General features: G+C 36.3%; 2 protein-coding genes and 1 pseudogene across 7 annotated transcripts; 1 reads left to right on the top strand and 2 right to left on the bottom strand.

Annotated features, from left to right (window-relative positions):
• Positions 1–1729: 1729 nt before the first annotated feature.
• LOC122307188 lies at positions 1730–9084 on the bottom strand (annotated as a pseudogene).
• A 2100-nt stretch (positions 9085–11184) lies between these two features.
• Positions 11185–12831, bottom strand: LOC122306129 (U-box domain-containing protein 21-like). Its single transcript, XM_043118540.1, has one exon. It carries the CDS (start codon positions 12701–12703, stop codon positions 11369–11371), a length of 1335 nt encoding a protein of 444 aa, XP_042974474.1. The 5' UTR covers positions 12704–12831; the 3' UTR covers positions 11185–11368.
• Positions 12832–17928: 5097 nt separating this feature from the next.
• On the top strand, positions 17929–21689 carry LOC122308131 (zinc finger protein 4-like). 6 transcript variants are annotated; one of them, XM_043121310.1, is made up of 3 exons: positions 17929–18247; positions 18561–18662; positions 20658–21689. In XM_043121310.1, the coding sequence occupies exon 3, from the start codon at positions 20697–20699 to the stop codon at positions 21465–21467; it is 771 nt and encodes a 256-aa protein (XP_042977244.1). In that variant the 5' UTR covers positions 17929–18247; positions 18561–18662; positions 20658–20696; the 3' UTR covers positions 21468–21689. The 6 variants fall into 6 exon arrangements, with proteins under 6 accessions (XP_042977244.1, XP_042977245.1, XP_042977243.1 ...); XM_043121311.1 differs by having other exon boundaries at positions 18616–18662; XM_043121309.1 differs by having other exon boundaries at positions 17930–18247; positions 20603–21689.
• Positions 21690–22711: the final 1022 nt, after the last annotated feature.

The following is a 22711-nucleotide window of genomic DNA, read 5'->3' on the forward strand; positions in this document are numbered from 1 at the left end:
CCTCTACACCATTGAAGAGAACGTCGTGTGCTCTCCGAAGCCCTACTGCGATCACTGCCGATACGCAGGTTAGGCTCTCATTTTCTATACCAATATTGTTCCATTTTTCCCCCTCTTCCTCAACTGGTGATATTTTTATTATTGGATTTTGGGCTGTTGTTTGGAATAGGGGTTTTCTCACTAGCAATTCCTTTGCATCTTTCCTGGTGTTTTATTATATTAATTTCGTTGAAGAAATCCGATTGTCTTACTACCGCATAATTTGGTGTTTTGATTTTGGATATATATATAAGAATTTTCGGTTCACGAGTCACCGTTCTGCTTATAGAAGAAAAAAGAAACGATGATGTAGAAATCTCACCACACCAGAAACGTGTGTGATTGATCTTCATTTATAGACTTCTAAATTCTGTTTACATCAGTATAATATGCTAGCATTTACATCAGTATAATATGCTAATATTCACAGAATATTTGATTTAATACAAGCTGATCTGGTGCCTTAATCTTTGGGTAGTGTTGTTTCTAGAGTTTCCAATTACAGGCAGGTCTTCGTCCGAATGTTTAGCAGCAACTGTGGAATGCGACATTTGTGAGGTGTGTGTGGCAGCACACTCGCTGCTCTGGCATTGGGGACACTGAAGCTGTTCCACCTCTATTTGTGTGCTCAGGATGCTGCGGCTCACTTGTTCCGTCCTCAAAAAATGAATCTTCCTGTGCATTTGAGTGTTCATGCACTCTGCTCATGCCTACAGAGACTTATGGACTCGAGCTTGGGTATCAAGATTTGCTGTGAAATGAATTGTTCACTGCCTGCTATATCCTTCTTGTTATATGATTGGAGCTAGTAAAAAAGCACAGAGAATTGCCCTTCCTCATTGTTTCCCATCTTGAAGGTCATGAATACCCTTTTTCCCATCTTATTCAGCCTTGCTCTTTTCCTTGCTCATTTAGGATGAGATAAATGAAATCACTTGACACGAAGTGAGGATTGTAAAATTTTGTACGTTTCCAACTTGCTTAAATGGATGTAATCTTTGAAGTCTCTGCAAGTTCTTTGCTACGTGTTCATTTATTTGTTTCTATTTTGCTTAATTCTATAAAAGTAATTTTACAAACTAACGTAATTTTATTAGATCCATTATATTTACTTTATAATAAAAGTAAATTTGTAAATTTGATCAACTACATCAAGATATGACAATTTATGAAATTATTTTTATATAATTCTGGCTAAAATATTTCTCAATTTATTACGTTTCATTCTTGGTTTATGCATTCACACCCTAATATTTTTTGAGGCAAGGCGAAACTTCCCTTGCAATGATACACCTGTTAGATATGCTTGTATTAATGCATATATCCTATATTTCTCCGCATTTATCACTATAAATCCTATATTTTAAAATCGCAAAAAAATGAAACCATCAATCTTTGGTTATTTAATATTAACTAGAGAATGGTATTTTCCTTTACATCTCAAATAGAGAGTACACTTTGCCACAGACGAAAGAATTACTAGCAAATCTAATGTCAACCCGTAGAGACGACAACAGAAGGGGAACAGGGCCGCGGGGGACAGATAAAGAATATTATAATTTATGCTAGTGAGTTTTTCATCTGTGCTCATGAATTTGCTCCATATAGATTGCAACCATTCGTTGAAAATAAGTAAAGCAAAAATCAAAAAGTCAAATCTCGATTTGATAGAATCAAGAAAGGAAGATGATCACCAGGAGTTGTTCAATGGCTTCTCCAACAAAGCAGAAAGGTACATCTCTCTGTGCTCAGGACCGCGATCGAGCTTCTTCCCCATCACCCACTTCAACTTCTTGTATCCACGGCTCTCTATCAGCGGCTTGTAAACCTCCTCGAACTGCTCTTCCACACAGAAGAAATGGTCGAGCCAAAACAACCCCCCGGGCCTGAGAACCCTGTATATATAAACATCAAGAAGTGCAGCAACGTCGTTACTCGATACGTGCATGGAGTGCACGATGTCCAACGTGTTGTCGAAGAACGGTAGCCTTTGAGAAATGCTAATGTACAAAGGCACAACCCCTCTCGAGGCGATGAAATTGTTGAATGGACCATTCAAATTCATGGAGGTTGTAACAATGGTTATGTTCCTTGCCATCATTCTCACAGCAAAAGTAGCCACCCCACCTCCAATGTCGAGCCCGATACGTATCGTGCCGGGACTCTTCGTTGCTAATACTTCATCGATACTGAAGTCAAGTCCTCCATAACTACCTCCAGATGCGGCCCAACGAGTTTTCTCAACTCCATCCAGATCGAAACAATCTTTACAATCGCTGAATCCCTTTTCCTTGTGCTTTCGGTTAACGAGGCACTCGTTGTTCTTGCAAGTGTAAGCCGTCCATACAACGGAGTCGTTGGACGGCGTGGTCCATAAACTGGTTGGAAGAGGGTATGGTTCAGCATACATAGGAGGGGCGGCAGGGTGGCAACGGCGACAAGGGAGCGGCTAACAGCCCTTGAGGAGAAGCTTTTGGGCAAGGAGCTCGTCGTCGGGGCAGGATCCGTTAACTTTGTAAGACATGAAGCGGCGGAGTTTTTCAGGAAATAGGGTGCATGCTTGACTAACTGGGGGGTATATGGTGTCGGAATCAAAGTTGCCATTGAATCCAAACGGAAGTGTATGTCCAGACGCAAAGGCAATAAATTCTGGTGGATGGTTCAAAGTAGTATTATCCGAGACAATGGATGCTTTTTTAACTTTAAGCCTCAATACCCAAAAAATAATGAAGGGGCCCCAAATCTTTTACAGGAAAATATGAACTCAAGACAGCTAGAAACTCGAAAATTAAGGATGAGCTAGAACCAGTTACGATAATATCATCGACATAAATTAAAACATATAATGAAATAGAAGAATTATTGTAAATGAACAGAGATGAATCAGACTTAGAAGCATGAAAATCAAACGAGAGTAATTTGGAACTTAATTTAGAGAACCAAGCCCTAGGGGCTTGTTTGAGGCCGTAGATTGACTTAAGTAGCTTGCAGACATGAGTGGGGAAGTCGGGATGGACAAACTTGTGCGGTTGCACATCTAATTGATGTAATGGCCAGCCAGAAGAAATGACAATGGAAAGGAGAAGGCGGATTGTAACGGATTTAACAACTGGACTGTAAGTCTCACTAAAATCAACACCCACTTGCTGGTGAAATCCCTTGGCAACAAGGCGTGCCTTGCGACGCTCAAGGGACCCATCAGCTCGCCGTTTTGATTTTAGTACCCATTTGGAACCGAGAATGTTATAGGAGGTAGAAAATGAAACTAAGTCCCAGGTGTTGTTATGGAGAAGGGCTGCAAATTCAGAGGCCATGGCCTCACACCACTCTGTATATTTGATAACTTCAGTGAAGTTGGCAGGTTCTTCGGGAACAGGTGGTGAAACTGAACTAGCGACATGGAGAGTAGGTTTGGGAGGTGGGTTTCGGGGCCAAGGAATGGAGTCATCGGTGCGTTGAATGGGTTTGTGAATGTTGTGTTTGGATCGAGTGAGCATAGGATGGGTTGAAGAAGGAGGAGGTTGTAGTGAGGGTGGAGAGGAAGACATAGGCGACTGGTCATTAGGGTGTTCTGACAGAGATGAAGACCTAGGGTTTGAAGATGAGGATTCTAGATCGGGCGAAGTAGGAATGGGAAAAATGGGATCCGGGTTTGAAAAGGATGATGGGCTCAAATGAGGTGATGAAGTGGTTGTTATGGGCTGAGAAGATGAGGGCCCAGTAGAAGGAGAAGAAATTGAAATGGACGAAGGTTTGAGAGAGGAGGCTGTGAAGGAGGGCCCAATCATATGAGTTGGGATGTGAATCGGTGAAATAGAACACGGAGTTGAGTTTGCTGAAAGGGGAATACAGATTCCTCAAACTGGACATCGCGATAGGTGTAAATATGACCCGTGGGAGGATGAAGACGGAAATAGCCCTTATGATTGGGACTATAGCCTATGGATACACAAGATTTTGACCGATAATCTATTTTGTGATGGTTATATGGTCTCAAGTTGGGCCAACATTGGCACCCAAATGTTCGAAGGAAGGTATAATCAGGTGGATGAAGAAATAATTTTTCAAATGGCGATTTGTTATGTAGAACAGGTGTCGGCATTCGATTTATGAGAAACAATGAGGTTAAGAAGGCCTCAGGCCAATATTTTTGTGGAACCGATGCATGGGCCATAAGCGAAAGTCCAGTTTCGACAATGTGTCGATGTCATCTCTCAACTGTTCCATTTTGAGAATAGGAGTATGGAGAGGTAACTCGATGAACAATTCCAATGGTTTAGAAAATGTTATGAAGACGCCGAAACTCGCCCCCTCCATCAGTTTGTATAGACGCAATAGATGAGGAAAAATAATTACACACATAGTTAATGAAAGCCAAAAAAAATGGTCTAAACATTGGATTTAGCTTGAAGAGGAAACAACCATATATATTTTGTATTGTCATCCACTATTGATAAGTAAAAACGACAACTATTAGAGGACAGCACAGGTGCCAGACCCCACACATCCAAAAATAATAATTGAAAAGGCCTACTAGACGTAGATGAAGATGGGGGCGAGGGAGAGAATGAGATTTGGCTTGAGGACAGCTGGTGCATGGTAGAAGACGGCTATTGGTTGTGGTGGGAAGTTTATATTTATTGATAGTAAGGGAGGTTGTACGAGGACTCGGATGACCCAAACGAGAGTGCCAAAATGATAGAGAGGTGCGTTCACCGATCAATGCTTGAGGAGATGGACTGGTAGATAAGGTGGAAGGCATGGTTGATGTGACGCCCCCAAATTCCGTTTGGGATCGGACGGACATTTGAAGCGTCGAGACATGCAACACAAGGTTACCTGCCCCCGTTCATGACATATAAGATGCAATAATCCTAACATGCATCTAACATTATGCAATATTCGCAGCGGATAATTTTTTTCTTAGCAATACTATGCACCAAACTGAAAATATCCCAATACTTAAAACATACTTCATACATAAAGATCCATTGAATAACTAAGATCACATCATTATTCCAAAATAGTTATGATCCAAAAGTACTGGAGATGCAACTCCATCGTACAAGTAGTAATTTAACTACTATATTAACATTAACGACGCACCGTCGTTCAGTCGACTGTGTCTAGTTAGTCAGCTCCTAGTCCTCCTTCAGGTCCTGTAACAAGATCTACCATTCGGGAGGAATGGTAGTTGGGACTACCACAGTGAGATTTGTAATCAAATCTCAGCAAGTTAACAAAAAACTTCCACACAGACTAATGATGCATGGATGACAGTAAAAGCATAAATGCATAATCAAATTCATAAGTAATTAAAGAATAACTTAGCGTACAACATAGCATAATTGACATAACTTAAATTGAAACATGAACTGAACTTGACTTAGCATGAACTTGCTCTGAAACTTGAATTAACATGAAAAATACATACTCCACAGTTGTTGTGACCCCATGTATTCTACACAAACTTGACTTAACATTAAAAATACATACTCCACAATTGTTGTGGCCCCATGTATTCTACACAAACTTGACTTAACATGAAAAATACATACTCCACAGTTGTTGTGGCCCCATGTATTTTACGCATCACAATTGTAGTTAAATACATACTCCACAGTTGTTGTGGCCCCATGTATTCTACACAAACTTGACTTAACATGAAAAAATACATACTCCACAGTTGTTGTGGCCCCATGTATTCTACACATCATAATGTACTCAAGATGAAATGTGACTGGAATACGAAAGGACTGAAATCCTGACGTAACATAACGTGACTTGAACATAACTTAGAATACATGACCAACTTGAGATAGAAACATTTCGTAACATGGCATAACATATAATAGACAACATATTTAACATGACATACTTGCAACAGTGAATATTACATGACTTGACTTACATGTAATGGATGACATACTTAGCATGACGTACTTGTAATGTACCGTAATATATAACAGAATATATTATGTAACAGATAAAAATTGATGACAGAATAAATTCTGTATAATAGACAATTACATGATAACTTGACATGTCATGACACATATGATAACATACATACATACACTGTAGTTCTTTTACTTAGCACACATACACAGTAGACTGCTAGTAAGTTAAAAGCTAACTTACCTCAATCTCCGCGTTTCTTATAAAACTTCAAGTGTGATCACGAGGAACTGTAATTAGTGATTCTAAAAGTTAGAACTAAATCACTAATAATTTGAAATATGGAAAATACTAACTTAAAGAGTAAAATTTTCATTTTACTCTCTACATATGGAAAAATGACCGTTTTACCCATAACTTAAGGATTTTGCATACTAACTCCAAAAGTTTCCAAAATTTACATTCCTCATGTAAATCTTGTCCTAAACTTAAATATCAACTCAGAAAAATTTAAAACAAAACACAACTATGAAGAACACACTATGGTCGAAACATCCATAGGCCATTTCCCTTTATTTTTTATTGCAATTCCTTCCAACTTCAAAACTCATGCTTAAACCAAAATTTTGCAACAAACATCTTCCAATCCTAAGTTCAAAACCATACTTAAAACATCCATTTAGAAAAAGCTAATAATCAACACCAAACTTTTTTGTAAAAAGATCCAAGCACTTGAATCACAAGTTTTGACCTTAAATCAAAACATCTCCAAGAATTTCAAAAAATCAAATCTTACTTCTAACATATTCATAATATCATCCTAACATCAACCATGCTTTAAATCATCAAACTAAAGTCACCAAAATCACAAAATAACATTTGGATTGTTAAGATCTTGCCAAGTATCCAAATAAAATTTCGCTAACCTAATTTGGACATTTCACACTGTGATTTTGAAAACACTGCATTTAGTACGTTTACCGAGATTACTATTCACTCAAAAAATAAACGTAATAAACTTAGTACTGAAAAATCCTAAATATTCAATTAAGCCTAGTGGTGTAGACTATAATGTATTCTGACACTTCTAACTATCTCAAATAATTAAAATCGCATTTCTGGCACCATAGTGAGTGATAACACTAACTATGTTGACAGGCTAAAACCTATGCGATTAGTCGATTCGTGTAAACTTACGGAATTTTCACGAGGTTCTTAAGGTCAAAAGAAATTCTACAATTGAATTTCTAGCGGGCTGTTACAGTTGAGACATCAGTAGGAAGCACGTACAACCCATCGTTAACGCTGCCCCAAAGGAGTTCCGCCTGGTATGCAAATCTTTCACAAGAAAGAAGTGAGAGTGAAATTCAAAGAAGACCGAGTTGTCTAAGCAAAATTGTCTGATAGAGAGTAAATTTTGTGTAATGGATGGAACATGCAGTAACTTATGTAAAAGAAAAGTATGAGATGGTGAGTGAAGGTGAGCAGAACCAATGTTTTGGATGGGAAGATTGGAACCATCTCCTATGCTGACTTGGTCAGTCCCCTGATAAGACGCAACATCCAAGTTGAGATTAGCAAAATTGGCAGTGAAATGGTTGGTAGCTGCTGTGTCTGGGAACCACATGCTATTGTTGGGCGTGGATGACGGATTCAGAGATGTAAAATGAGCAGCAAGAGAAGCAGGAGGTGGTGTTTGGAAGGCCTGATCAAATCGGTGATAACAAACTGCTGCCAAATGTCCAGGTTTTTGACACACTTGACAAATGGGACCACCACGACCTCGTCCAGTGAAATGAGACGTGGAACCACCTCTATACGTACCACGACCACGTCGTCCACGAGAGAATCCTCCACGACCACGGCTGGAGGGATTAGTAGTAGGAGCATGTTGAGTGGTGATGTTGGCTGCAAGAGGAGTACCTGCAAGAAGAGAGGTAGTCTGATGTGCAAGTCTGAACTCATGATTAAGAAGATAACTAAACACTTTGGGGGTGGAAAGGGATTCAGGCCGAGTGGTAATGGAAGTAACCAAGGATTCATAGTCATTTCCAAGGCCAGCGAGTAAACAGGTGATAAACTCGGAGGAAGACAGGGGATGGCCAGCGGCACCAAGATTAGCAGCAAGAGAAGTGACTTTGTTGAAATAAGTGGGTGATAGAGTTCGACCCTTTTTTCCTAGTTACTAACTGATACTTTGTTTGCATGATGTGAGCAGAGCTTTGAGCAGAAAATAGAGTATGAAGAGTAGTCTAGACCTCATGAGAGGTAGTACAATTTAAGACTTGGGCGAGAACATAATCAGCGAGGGAAGCGTTGATCATGGAGATAAGAAGTTGGTCTTGTAAAACCCAAGCAAAGTGTTCTGGTTTAGGAGCATCAATGATGAAAGGAGGAGGAGGTGGGTGGAACCCATCAACAAATCCGAAAAGTTTGTGACCTTTGAGGAATGGCACAATTTGTGCCTTCCATAACAAATAGTTATCAATGGAGAGTTCAACGGTAACAGTGGGTGGAGGAATTGATAAGAGTTGTGTTGAGAGAGGATGGGAGGGAGGGAGGGAGAGGGTGGTGGGGAAACTGAAGAGGATGAGGAGGAATCGGCCATTTGGATCGATGAGAGCTAAACGTTAGTCTTGTAATAGCTATGGTACCATAAAGAAGCAATGAGAAATGATGCAGAACAAAAACAGAGAGGCACATGTGTTCGACGCAAAGTTAAAGAGAATAATAGAATTACTTTCCATTTCTCTTTCATGTATTTCATTTTCATACATTTGCACAGTAATACCATCCTTTTTATACACGATTTCTCATAACAGAATTTGATCATACAATTGATTGCACGATTAATATTGATCAGTTTGTTATTATGGATTCTTCTAGAGTCTTGGATAGGTGGCTATCTTTTACGTGAGATTTTTTCAAGTCTGGACTGCCTTCACAACAGCTCTATTTTGGCTCGCATAGTGTAGTCTTATTATGCACGGTGGCTGAGTTGGTGAAGGGGTTGAAAGAGCAAGAGGAGGAGGAGGAGGAGGAGTAGAAGATAGAGGAAAGAAACAAGGTGACAAGATTTGTCGACAAGAGGATGAAAAGGAAGAAGAGATTGGTGTGGAGAGACTAGTGTTTATGAGGGGATTCCATGTGTTTTTGTTTCTGTTTGATTAGCTTTAGCTTAGAATTGGAGATAGCCTTATAAATAAACTAGGATAGTAGGCAGTGGGACTCATCGCGGAAGTTAACACTTCTCATGAAGCTCAAACAAATCCAACCTGGTCGTGCAAACAACTTGTTAAAACAACAATGTGAGCAAGGACTAGCATATGAAATATTTGACTCATGCAATTTATGCCTAGATCGATAGATCCGCATAAGCTGGTGAAAATCTGAACCAAGACACGTGTATGTCAGTATGTGGATCAAAAAAGTCAAACCCTGGAGAGAAAAATGTTTAGCTCCAAATCATCTGTTTTATTGAGGATAGGTTAATTATTAAATGCACACATAATTGAGTAAGTTTAAAAGCACATGCATATGCGTCATTTACGCTTCCAAATGAGGCTTGGTTTGGATAGCAAAAGTTTCTAATTTTATCTTATCATATTTTACCTTATCTTAATATTTAAACATTATAAATATAAATACTTTTTAATTTTTAATTTTTAACTTTTTTATTTAATCATTACCTAATTATTATAACTTTTCTAAATTTCTAAATAAAATATAAAAAATAATTTAATTTTTTAAATTTCAAAACAAACTTAATATTAAAAAATTATGTTATAATAATATTTTAATTTTATAATATTTTTACTCAATTTTTTCTCTCTTATTTTTCGAAATCATATAAAATATGTCAACACATATCATTTCATTACTATTGAGAGATCATCTCATTTCATTTCACCATCCAAATTAGGTCAAAGTATTTTAAAGTATTTACAAGAAAGAGACAGATTTCTTCAACCATATCATTTGTGGCCGACTGATATCAATCTCTGTTACTTGCGTACGTGTTACAATAAATTATAATTGAGTCATTCTGTTCATAAGCTAGTATGAAAAATATATTATTCACATTATTGATGTGATATAATTGAAATTATAATTTTTTTTACAAACTAAATAGTAAATCCTACCACGCATCAGTAATATAGAGTGTATCTTTTACTTCGACTTATGAATAGAATTTGTTCTAAAAGTTTCTCGAAATTTTTCAAATTAACATTTTCTCAGCACCATGAGTTTACCCTCTCATATTTATTACTAATACAAATTGTACTATTTTATTTTTCTTAATTTTTTTTTTAAAGATCACCACTTCACTAATAATTACTTATTTAATTATTAAAAAATATCTAAATATTAATTAATTTTGAGAGGAGAAACTCATAAGATATCATTTTCATTCTCGTATCATCGTGTTATTTTTATACTGTTACACCAATTGTTAAGGCATCTTGATCATAGAGAGTTTTGAATCTCAAAGTCAAAGTTGATACTCCTCTCAATTAAATTCAATTTTCTAACAACACAACGACGCTTTTGGAGGCTTTCGTTTTGGCTGTTAATAATATTAATTTCCAAAATCAACGTTCTTTTCTTTACCTTTTTTTTTTTGTATGGTTGTCTAAGGAATCTTGTCAACTATATTAAGCAATTCCGAAGCAATAATTGTCTAGTAGAACTGCCATTAATATATCGTGACCAAATGGTTTTGTAGGCTGGAATATTGTATGTGGTCCTGCTGCTGTCCAGCAAGCCACATCGCACGCGGGGATGTTTTGACTGTGACGATGGTCCATCATTATTTTGTCTTGTTGAAGAATGTGCTAGATATATATCCGTACATTTAGAATTATTATAAATACATATTATATAACCCAAATTAATTTATAATAAATTATATAGATATATTTAACCACATTAAATCTCTTTGTCATTTTCTATTTTTTTCTTTTAATCCTTTCATATAATTAATCAGCCATTTCTGCACGTTCTGCAACATATCTTTTTTTCCTTTACTTTTTGATTTAGTTTTGAATTTCTCTACTTATTATTGTAAAATCAAATCGGTCATAAAAAATATTAAGACACTACTACTTTTTTTTCCTATATTATGTGACAACTTGTCACGTCAGTCTTAGTGGGCGTCAATCTTCACATGGTGACATTTGAATCAAAGTGTCCTGCTCCAAGAATTGCTTCCATGGAGGAAGCGTCACAAGCGTAGAAATACAAACATTGAGCTCAAAAACTGTTTAATGGACTTAAATTCACCACAACGAATGATGTTGACAAAATTTTCCTATTTCTTTATACATTTTCTTCTTAAAATTGAATCCTATTCTATGTAGATTTGTATGCAATTTTCTTCTCCGATGAGCTGAACATGATGAAGTAAAAAGAGAAGTGCTCATGTAATGACTCAAAATGGCCTCTTGAGGTACTTGAAATCCATGGATGAATCAACACAGTCCAACCCAATCCTGCGAAGATTCAGCAATTTCAACAATTCGGTCGCCTTATCCTTTAAGCTCCCACCAAAACCAACCTGCAAGAGAAACAAGAACTTCTGAAAAGCACCCGCTTGAAGTGCCTCGAGCAAAACACCGTTCTCGTCCTTCTTATCATTCTTGCAGAGCTTCCAAAGAATGCAGACTGCAAACTCAGTCACCAGCTTCGATACCCCTAACATCTTCTTGACCAGAATAGGCACGGTTAGAGCATTCTTGTAAGCCTCTTCTCTTCCTTCTTTGGAGTCGCAAATAACAGCCAAAACACCCAAAGCTCTCTCGCATATTCCTTTTTCCGCATCAACAAGGATTTCTACTATTAGGGGGACGAGACCCAGTTCCACAAATCTTGATGTGGATCTCACACTGGTTGCAGATGGAGAAATCATGTAGAAAATAGCTGTTAAAGAAGCCTTGGTAGCCTTAGGACAAATGGGCTCCCGTATCATTTTAACCAAAGCTTCAGCAACTCCTTCGATCTCTGCCAAGGAATCAGCATGTCTTTGATTCAAAGATAGAAGCTCTTTGAGTACTACAACCACGTTTTGCCTCGCGGAAAGATCCCCACTCTTCAAAAGCCATACCATGCCACCTAAAGATGTCGCCGACCCTAATTTCAATCGTCCTTCCTCGCCCAGGGGGAACATCCATATCAAGACTGATAAGATTTCCTTCAAGAGGTCGGCATGTTTCTCGATGGAGATATTACTACTCGTGAAAGAATAGAATGCATCCGACAACACGCAGCCAGTGCCGTTGTTCACAATGCACTTCTTGTTACGGTCGCTCTCCTTTCCCCATGCCTTGATCTTCCCCACCAATTCCCGGCAACTCTTGTGATCCCCACGTTTAGTTGAGACCGCAATTCTTGAACAAATCTTGGAAACCTCGTACTGGGTCACGGGAATTCGAGGCGTCGGAATCCTCTCGATCCCATTAGAATGATTCTGGACACACCAATCTTGAATCATCTTGCGTATCGCATGATTTGGGATCTGGTCAAAGCTCATCAACACCTGGTTACTAACCGGACAGGTTTGGTTGCCGGCTTCGATCCACTTCTCGATGTTCTCTCGATCATACGTGATACCCGTAGACAACGTGACGGGATCTTTCATCAAATCAAGAGAGATCGGACAGCGAAAGTAGGTCGGAATCGTGATCTCCGTTTGTAAATTGCCATCCAAGAGCTCGCTGCTCTTGTTGCCACCACGGCTGGCTCTCCGTCTTCTCCAAGATAAAATCATAGTGCTTAACAGTTTTGAATTCGTCTTCTCCAACAAATGATATTATGCCTTTTGCTTATGCTGAGTGCCAGAGAACTCGAGACTATTTATATCTAAGATATGCGTGTATGAAGCAAGATAGGATCTTTATATGCCCCATATATATATATATATATGTTCTTCCTACGCGGGTCAAAGCTAGGCAAGGTAAGGTGGGAAAAAAGAAGGTAGTAGAAAGACACGTTCAAAATAAAGAAATTGAGGAGATAGGGACATTGTGTAGCATTTGAATGTTGACCGTTGAACGAATGTTCAAGGCTGTCCTTGGTTGGGCACAGCCGCACAGCACAAGGAGTTACTGGCAACATAGAATGAAGTCGGTTGAGGTTTGACCGGCGAGTAATGGTATTGATTCATTTTCGCAGCATATTTTATAATAATATTATAAAATCAAGAATATTTCTATAAAATAATATTATAAAATATTTTATATAAAAACTATTCATTTAAAATATTATGTATGAATCATTTTTCTTGACCGGCTGTCTTGGTCTCGGTGGACTGACCCTTTTAAGATTAGTCGGTGGGTCGTCTTCAAGTATCCGTTCATTTGAGTCTTTGGACGAGTGCAGTTATTATGATCAAACGTACACGGCGAAGTCTACTTTAAGGAGTAATTACTAGGAAACTACGCGCTCTCGTAGTATTGTATTTTTAGCCTGGTTTGTATTCATAACTTTTTTTTTTTTTTTTTTCATCTAATTATTATAATTTTTTTTAATTTTTATATAAAATAAAATAAATAATTTAATTTTTTTAAAATTTAAAATAAAAATAATATTAAAAATAAATATCCTAACAATATTTTATTTAATATTTTAACAATATTTTATTTAACTTTTAACTTTTATCTTAATTCATCTCATCTCATTTGTATAAAACAAATGAGGCTTTAAGAATTTTATTACGTTCAGTTATTTTTATATATTTTTTCTATACTCTACCGATATAATTAACTAAAATAATTATTTTATATTAAAAAAAAGTGATACAGCTAATCATATTAGTAAAGTATTTAAAAAGTATGTAAAAATAAATACACATAAAATTTTTGTTTTATTTATTGTGCAATGACATATCAATTAAAAAATTAGGGTTTATATAAATAGTTTATATAATTATATAGCAATTTTTTCTACTCATAAATACGAAAAATAAATTCTTATGTTATAAGATTTAATTTATAAAATAAATTCTAAAATAAATCGTCTTATCAATCAAACAATGTTAAGTTCTGCCATCAAGGGAGTAGTCCAATCGGTATGATCAGTTGGTATTTCATAGTTTTGAAGTCAAGAGTTCAAGTGAGAATATAAGTTAAAATTATTTGTGATAGTAAAATCTCAACTTTAGGCTATGGGATGATCTTTAGATAAGCTGGATATTTTGGGAGTATTATGGTGGAGGGTAATACCTTAAAACCAAGAACAATTGTTATATTGGTTACTCCACCTTCCCTTTTTGTTGAGGAAAAAAAATAATGTTAAATTCTTTTTATGTTTATCATCCATACCAATTTCGAATGTTATTTTTAAATTAATTATCTACCCTTTTAAACAAAAAATCTACACAATCTCCACATACATCGCAATAGCATACCATTAGAGACTACCAAAGAAAAAAAGGTTGCACTTAAAACCTATTTAAGTTGGGACAATGCTAAGGTATCTACTAAATGTACCCACCAAATGTGTACACTAGTATAAATAATTTTTTTTTAATCATTTTAAATATTATTAACTATTAAAAAAATAAAAATATATAAATTTACTGATAATTACTTTTTTAACTATTAAAAAAATAAAAATAAAAATATATAAATAGATACATTTAATAAGCATATTTAATATTCATATTATCATTTTACTCTTTTAAGTTATAAGCTATGTAATGCAAAATTCACAAATTTTCCTTAGGTGTCACCGATTCACCCAAGTATATCAACACGCTTCCATTGTCTAGAAGGCTGCAAGCCTGTAACCGCACCTTTTTCCTTCCCTTCCGCCCACTTTCGTTTTTCTCGCTTTGAAGGATTTTTCTCAACCATATGTTTTAATAGACGTGTAATTTAAAGGTTATGGGTTGTACTGCGTTACGAAGTTGTATGTGTCGTGTGTGTACGCAATATAAATATCTTTACAAAGAATAATTATAAGGTTATTACCTTATTATTATCTATCAATTATTATTTTTATTTAATGATTAAAAAAAGTAAATATTAGTACAATTATATATATTTTTATTTTTTTCTTAGTGATTAAAAATGTTAAAAAATATTTAAAAAAAAAAACTTGAAATGAAAATAAGATAATAACCCTATCACTACCTCTTTTCAAATCAATGTTAAGAACACTACCATCGTTATTTCTTCCATCTATCTTATTATTAGTTTTTTATTATTAATTAAAATAAAAACAGAGTTTATTTCTCAAACTTTTGTATGCAGAAGTGATAAAATTTTTGGATTAAGATCCTTCAAGTGAGAGAAGTGTGTAAAGTAAGTTATACCGATATTAATAAATATTGTGCGCATTATTTTTTATCTGAGATCTTCTGAGTTATGAAAAAAAAAAAAAAAGTAATGTTAGTTAAGTCTAGGGTATTTAAGCCCTGCATTCTTTTTTTTCTTCTTTTTTTTTTAAATTTTTTTTAAAATAAGATTCATATTTAAAAAAATTATTATTTTTACATGGGTGTTAGGGCATGTTCAAGGTATCTTATGAAAGAGCATTATGGGTGGTTTTGGGCCGTCTTTGGACCCAAAACAAAAGTACTTAAATCTAAATTCTTCCAACGACTTTTTCTTCATATTTCAAAAGTATAGTAAATTGAATTAATTAATTGTTGTAATGCTACCACAAACTGAATTATTCCGCATGATCCACATAATTTCATTAAGCCTAAGGCACAGCAGACACCCGGTTTTATTCCGAGGCAGCAATATCGATTCGCCAAAAATTAATAAAATTGCAACCATATTAAGTTTTTATTAGAAGAAATTTAATTAATTGTATAGAGATATTAGGGTATTATGGGCAATAATTATTAATGGATATGCTAATGAAGAAGTTGGGCATAATACTCCTAAGTGGGCCTTACGTACTAATCTGCCCACTTATGCCCATTGACGTTTATAGTTAAACATGATAAAGCAATTAAGCCTGATAATTGAATAAATAAAGGACAAAGAGCCACCATTATAGTGGAACATTAATGCGCACATATATTAAATATTTAACATTTAGATACTCTAATTTATTAATCATTCCAGCGTTATTATACCAATTAAATTTATGCAATGTGAAAAGGTAAATAATATTTATATTTATAAATTTAATTAAAAAAATATATTACACTTACGCAACCTATAACTATATTGGATATCAGTCACGTAAAAATGGATATAAAATGGTTAAGGTGAATCAATATTCCTCTTTGAAGTAACATACCGGAGAATGATACCCAGCTCGAAAATTTTGGAAGAGGCCAAGCGTCAAGCGTGTGGTGGGGGACCACGTTAAAGTCGGTCATGGAGGAAGTTGGGATTACGGCCCACCGGCGCCTGGGAAACACACCGAGCGGCGCAAACGTACGTGGCACTGTCGGGCTCTGCATATACTGGAACAAAGTGTGTCATTGCATGCCTCACGACCTGCAATATATTATTATTATTATTATTATTATTTTTTGTCTCTGTCATGAATCTTCAGCTGGTGATCAGAACGTAGGAATTGGGTCAGTTTAGTGCATCGAAAACGCGAGATGCCAAAGTTGTAAAGTTATTTTTGATTGAAAGTAGATCTATTCCACGTCCATCAAACCACTTTCAATTTGTATAAAATTTTTGTGCATATTTAATATTTCTTTTAATATATAATATATATATATATATAAAAGACGTGATTAGAGAATAATTAATATTCATTTCTATTTCTATTTCATTTATAATCTATCATGTGAATATTTTAAATAATTTTAAATATTCAATAATTATTATAAAAATCTTTTAAACTAATTAGATTTTTAAATATATATTTATCTAAATTATGAGATATAGATAATACCTTTTATAATTCACATTCTTTAATTGCAAAACTTGATCCGACAAATAGACCAAAGCTCCAGTGAATTTTAATGATAAGTCGAGTTTACATTGGTCGGATATTGCACGTCCCTATTGTTTTTTTGTTGGGTCAGACTAAAAAAAAGAGCCCAACCTAGCTAGCTACTTGTGATATGACTATAGACATAGGTAGGTAGCTCTTTACGTGCAAAATCTAAATAGGATTACTTCGTTTGATACGCTTAATTCACTTTTCATTCATTCCCAATACTTTTCTTTTCTTTATTCGTTAAAAAAGAAAAACTATTTACTTTTTTAGCATGTCCATGACTACTAGCCTTCTCTACTAATTAACCTACTCCCTCCGTAGCACTAGGCTTCTCTGCTATCTGCATGACAATTTCGATATTTCGACTGCGTAAATACTGTACGCTTTTTTTTTTTTTTTTAAACATTACACTGGCTAATCTTTTGAAAGTAGAGAGTAGTCTTGTTAGCTTGATCTTTTCGAAACAAGATGTTGGATTTACGTGAGATTGTAAACGCGCCAGTTTTGGTTTTTGGGGGTGGGGGGGGGGGGGGGGGGGAGGTGGTACGTACGTAGTTCGAAATATAAGGATTAAGAAATTATTAGAATATGGGGGAGTGGGGTTATATGCATGTTGCATGCCTAGTATTCCATGGAAGAAGGGGAAACGATTAGTTAAGCTGCAAGGACGGGTACAGGAAAGTTGATGGTGAATCTGAAGCCGACCCTATGCTCTGTGGAGTTATCTAAAGCACTTTAAAGGGGAGAGAGAGAGAGAGAGAGAGAGAGAGAGAGAGAATCTTTGGTGGGACGGATATGTAACCAATGCTGTTGGATTGTTGCTGCTTGTGTTTCCATCGCTTCCAATGAACAATGTAGATTGTAGATTTGTAGTAGTGTGAGTAAGCAGTTGTTTTTGTGTTTAGGGAAAGAACCCCCCCAAAAAAAAAGAATCAACAAGGCAGTCGTAGGTACTACAGTACACTGGCTGAGACTGGAGAGTGGAGATAAGTATTATTATGTATTATTATGTCATATATATATATATATATATATGTATATATCTTGCTGCTGCCTTTTTCCTTAGTTAAATTTTATCCAACACCCAACACCACCTTTCCTTCTGACTTCCCTGACGTCCCACCACTGTCCCCCCCCACCACTCTCCTTACTCCTTTGCTTTCCCATAATTAAACATCAGTACCCACCATCTCTCTCTGTGTGGCCTTTTCCGTTTCCTTATTCTTTTTTTTTTTCTTTAGCTGTGTCCTTTCATTCAACCTCCATTAATTGTGTAATGGTCATGGGATATAATCAGCCATACAGAAAGCACAACTGAACCAGATGTCTAAACTTTCAAAACAGTACAATAAATCCATGAACTTTGCAATTCCGCTTCTTGATCTCCATGACGGTACGGTGCTTATGTCCTTTTTATAAGTCCCTCTTGTTTATCTTATGAAAAATACAACTAGCAGTAAGTGGATTGGTTTTCTGGCTTTTGGTTTTCTCTGGTTGTGGTGTTCTAGTGTAAGCGTAGGCTTCTGCAAAGGACAACTACTGTAATCTGTGCTTATCCATATATACATATGTGGGTGTGCACATATGTATATTTGTCTAAACCTGTAATCTGTGGTCTCTCTTTCTCTGTCTCTGCGAGCTTTCGACAAGCGTTTTTAATTTTATATATGGGCTAATTAGCTTTTAAATGTTTGCCATTCATAAAGTTGGATATGTTCGTTTACTGTGGAAAAGTGAGATCCATTTCCAGAAAATTTGCAGGATGAAGATGAAATAAGACGTTGCTGCATGCAGTTCTCTAAGTCCAGGTCTTGGAGTTTCGTATTTTCAGCGAGTGTTTTTTTTTTATGTCTCGGGCCTTTCCTTGTGCCTTTTTGCCCTCTGTTTCTTTTGCTCGGATAAAAAAAGGAAAAAATAGTGTTTAGGCTGGCTTGTAAAATTCTGTCACCGTCCAAGAATTGAATTCCGAGTCTCCCTTATTCTATTAGATCTTCCACACCGGTTGATCTTTAACTCAAAAAAGACCCAAATATGTAGACTTAGGTTAATTTGACATTGGTTAGGCAGAACATCGAATTTCACATGGCTCGTGTGATTTTGATGTGCCTCTTTTTTCTTGTCCTTCTCGTTCTTCCCGATAGCTTGTACCAACTCCTTTTGGGAATCATAATTTTACACGATCGATCTATGACATATGCTTTGTGATAATTTCCTCCCTCAACTAGGATTAAGATATGCCTGAACTCGTTTGTATATATTCTCTACTTATCCTCGTGGATTCTTTGAATCTAAATTGCCCATATCCCTTCCTCTCTTATCATTGGGTGCATTTCGTTTCTGGCCTTAGTTTCCAGTTATAGCTCTCGTTCAGTAGTTATGTAACTACGATCACTATCTGAGTCATAGAGGTTAATTCTCTTGGTTATCATACCATATTCCTGTGAGAAAGTGTTTGTTGACATTGTTGTCCCATTGTTTTGGGAATGGGACAACAATGTTCTCTGTATCTGCTGCACACACTTGCTCAGACACCCATTCATATTCTTAAAAGGATGTTTATGCAAGTTGTCCATTGCTAACGCAATTGTTATATGATAGCCTTTTTTTTTTCTTTTTCCTGTAAGTATAAAGAAAATTGTCATATGATAGTAATACTGACTAAATATTTACACTTCAATCTTTTCTTAAATCTAAGGCCTTATCATATCAATAGGTATATTTTGTCCATCGATTATTTTGCGGATACATACATCTCTTCTCATATACTTAAAGGACTATATATGTTTTGGGAAAATTTAAAATAACATATAAGATTCCTTTCAAACTTGATGGCACAGCCACAACACTTGGAAGGAATACCCAGTGAACATTTTGTTCCCTTGGTTATCATTTCCAAGAAGAGAACGATTGAAAAGTAGTTCCTTTAGTGAAAAGAAATGAACTTATTGGATTGCTCTCAAATTGTGTGATTTCATATATAAATCAAATCAGATGGAAAGTGCAAACAATGGCACATAAACAATCAAACATGTTCTTCCTTATCTATGGTTTACATAATGTGAACATGTCCTACTTTCTCCATTCTTGGTATCCTGGGAGAGGTAGAGTTAGTTTCAACTTTTATGCCCAATCTCCAACAAAATGTGATGGAAGACTTTGTTTGAGCTTTCATTTTTTTTTTTTTTTTTAAGTCTCATTCCCGTTCTTTCAGATTTTAAGAAGGGCAAAGTTGCTTCCTTTAAGAGGACTTTAATTGAGATTGAAGAAATCCTTGAAGTAAAATGTTAAGTCTGTCTTTTGAAGCTTAACATGAAAGGCTTGCAAAACACAGGTTGTATGCCTTGAGGCTTCTTCTTAGGTTTCAGACAAAATCACTGTTTGGTTTTTACTTCACAGGCTGCCCTAGACAGCATTGGAGAAGAGGAAGATCCACTAGCATTAATGCATCCTTTTCCTCCTTTTCTTCTTGGTGGAAATTGTAAAAATGTTTGATACTTTGCAAATGCTTGAGATATTGTAGGGCCAAACGGTTGACAGAGTTGAGACTTCCTTCGAAGCATACAATAGATTATAGAAAACAGCGTGCAGAGAAGACTAGTTCAATTCTAAACAATGCTGCTTCTGATATAAATATATAATTTTGAAGATTCCCATTACAGAAATGTTGGATTGTACTTGTCACTAGACTTTGATTGTGCCTTTTTGGAATTAAGGGATTCTGTTCTCTCTCTCTCTCTCTATCTCTCAGGTCCTCTAGATATCTTGAAATGCAGAGTGGCTCAACCTGTTTGTTGTAAATCCAGGATGTAAAATAGCTTCTCAGCCTACCACGCAGCCCAACAATGAAACCTGCCTTTGACCTTGAAGTAATGGCCTCTTGGGAAAATGATTCTGAAGTTAGCAGCCAAGTAGCTTCCAACAAATCCTTCTCCTCTGCTGGTCTCTGCAAAAGCAGCCTCGTCAACTCTTCCCAACTCACAAATCTACTGGTGACTAAATCAGAGTTAGAGCCAGTCGCACTTGACTTAACTCTCAGCTTCTACACTGATGATCTAGTGGGAAAGGATTCCGCAGGACTCTCACTGTCAAGCACAAGCGAGAGCAGCAATGAGCCCGCATCCCATACAACAACAGCTGCCATCCCTCGAGTCTTTTCTTGCAATTACTGTCAACGCAAGTTCTTCAGCTCGCAGGCTCTTGGCGGCCACCAGAATGCACACAAGAGGGAAAGAACACTGGCAAAGCGGGCTATGAGAATGGGTGTTTTCTCTGAGAGATATGCCAGCCTAGCATCTCTGCCTCTGCATGGATCTCCATTCAGGTCACTAGGAATCAAGGCACACGGTTCTGCACATTATGAATTTGTGCCATCAGTGAGGTCCCCTGAGATCAGAAACACCGCAAAGTTTCAACATGGCTATTTGGGTATGCCCATTTTCGTGGAGGATGATGAGGCAGAGCTGTTGTGGCCTGGAAGTTTCCATCAGGCTGCTGAGGCAGGTAACCCACATCAGAGTTTCGTACTGACTGAAAGCTCAGACACAAATTTCGTAGAGGTGACTCCACAAGTGAACATAGATAACTCCATACCCGATCTCACATTGAAACTTTGAGAGGGTTGGTTGCTTTTTTAGTATCTCACTTGTGTTATCTTTCTGTATAGTGAGGTGTGCCTCGCCAAATGACCGCCAAGCTTTTGTTGTGATAGATATTTTCTTTCTCCTTTGGTTACCCAAGTCTTCGCTTTGATATTCTACTTGGAATGTTTGTCATTGTATAAGAGCTTCTCATGGAATATGGATAATGTGTTGCTCCTATATATGCTTGTTGTGACACGTATCATCTTCTGTACTCTCATTCTACCATTACATTCCACATCATTAAAAACTCGTGTTTACTTGTACAATTTAATAGTAATGTCACCTTATGATAGGTTGATGGTATTCCTTCATCTATACTTCGAGATTATCTAATAATTAGCTATACCTGTAAGAACAATATGCGTCTTCCTGTAACCTTGGTGTTCGATTTTCTAGTAGGTTCTTACTAGTTTAGCTAACATGTGGTCCAAAATCTGATGCATCTAAGACTATAATTCTATGAATGAGGTGTCAATGGGAAAAATCCATCAAGAATCTCATGCTAGCGATGACATGGCTGGGACACCTCCACAAGGAATGACTAACTACATATGGCATGAGAGCATGGTATGATATATATATGGATGCAAAAACCTTAATTAGGGAAAAGAAAAAGAAGAATACAAACACCAAAACGTTTGTTTATTCAAAGCTGTTGATACTTTGGGCCAATGAATAGCTAAATTTAATAAATGAGGCCGTTCAAATATCGAAGGCCCCAAGACCTGATCATCTCAAGCTAAAAGGACCTACTAGCAAATGCACATGGCACTTACAAATCCAGGTAAGTTTTGCTACACATAGGTCGGCTTATATGATACTTGTCTGGTAGAACTCGTTACAATTTTAAAAAGAGAAATGATACTTACAGTTGTAAATATACAGGCATTATACAATCATTTTGAAAAAAGTGAATGAATACAAAATTTACATAAAAAGATATTAACTTTTTAATAGTAGACTCTACTCTTTTTTAAAGCTACTGCATGACACTTACCCACTTCATAATTGTATGCATCATTATTTTTGGTACATCTCTAATACAAGTTAACTCACTCTTGTATTACTCGGCTAGTACAAAATACACAAGCCTTTTAATAGAGATCCTCTTCAATTGTTTTATCGAAGTGGATGGTCAGATTATAAAGAGATAAATACATCATGTACGTTTAATATTATTTATATAGAATTTTTAGACCCTACACATTTTAATATTG

This window comes from Carya illinoinensis, chromosome 4 (assembly GCF_018687715.1).
Source record: "Carya illinoinensis cultivar Pawnee chromosome 4, C.illinoinensisPawnee_v1, whole genome shotgun sequence".
NCBI lineage: Eukaryota > Viridiplantae > Streptophyta > Magnoliopsida > Fagales > Juglandaceae > Carya > Carya illinoinensis.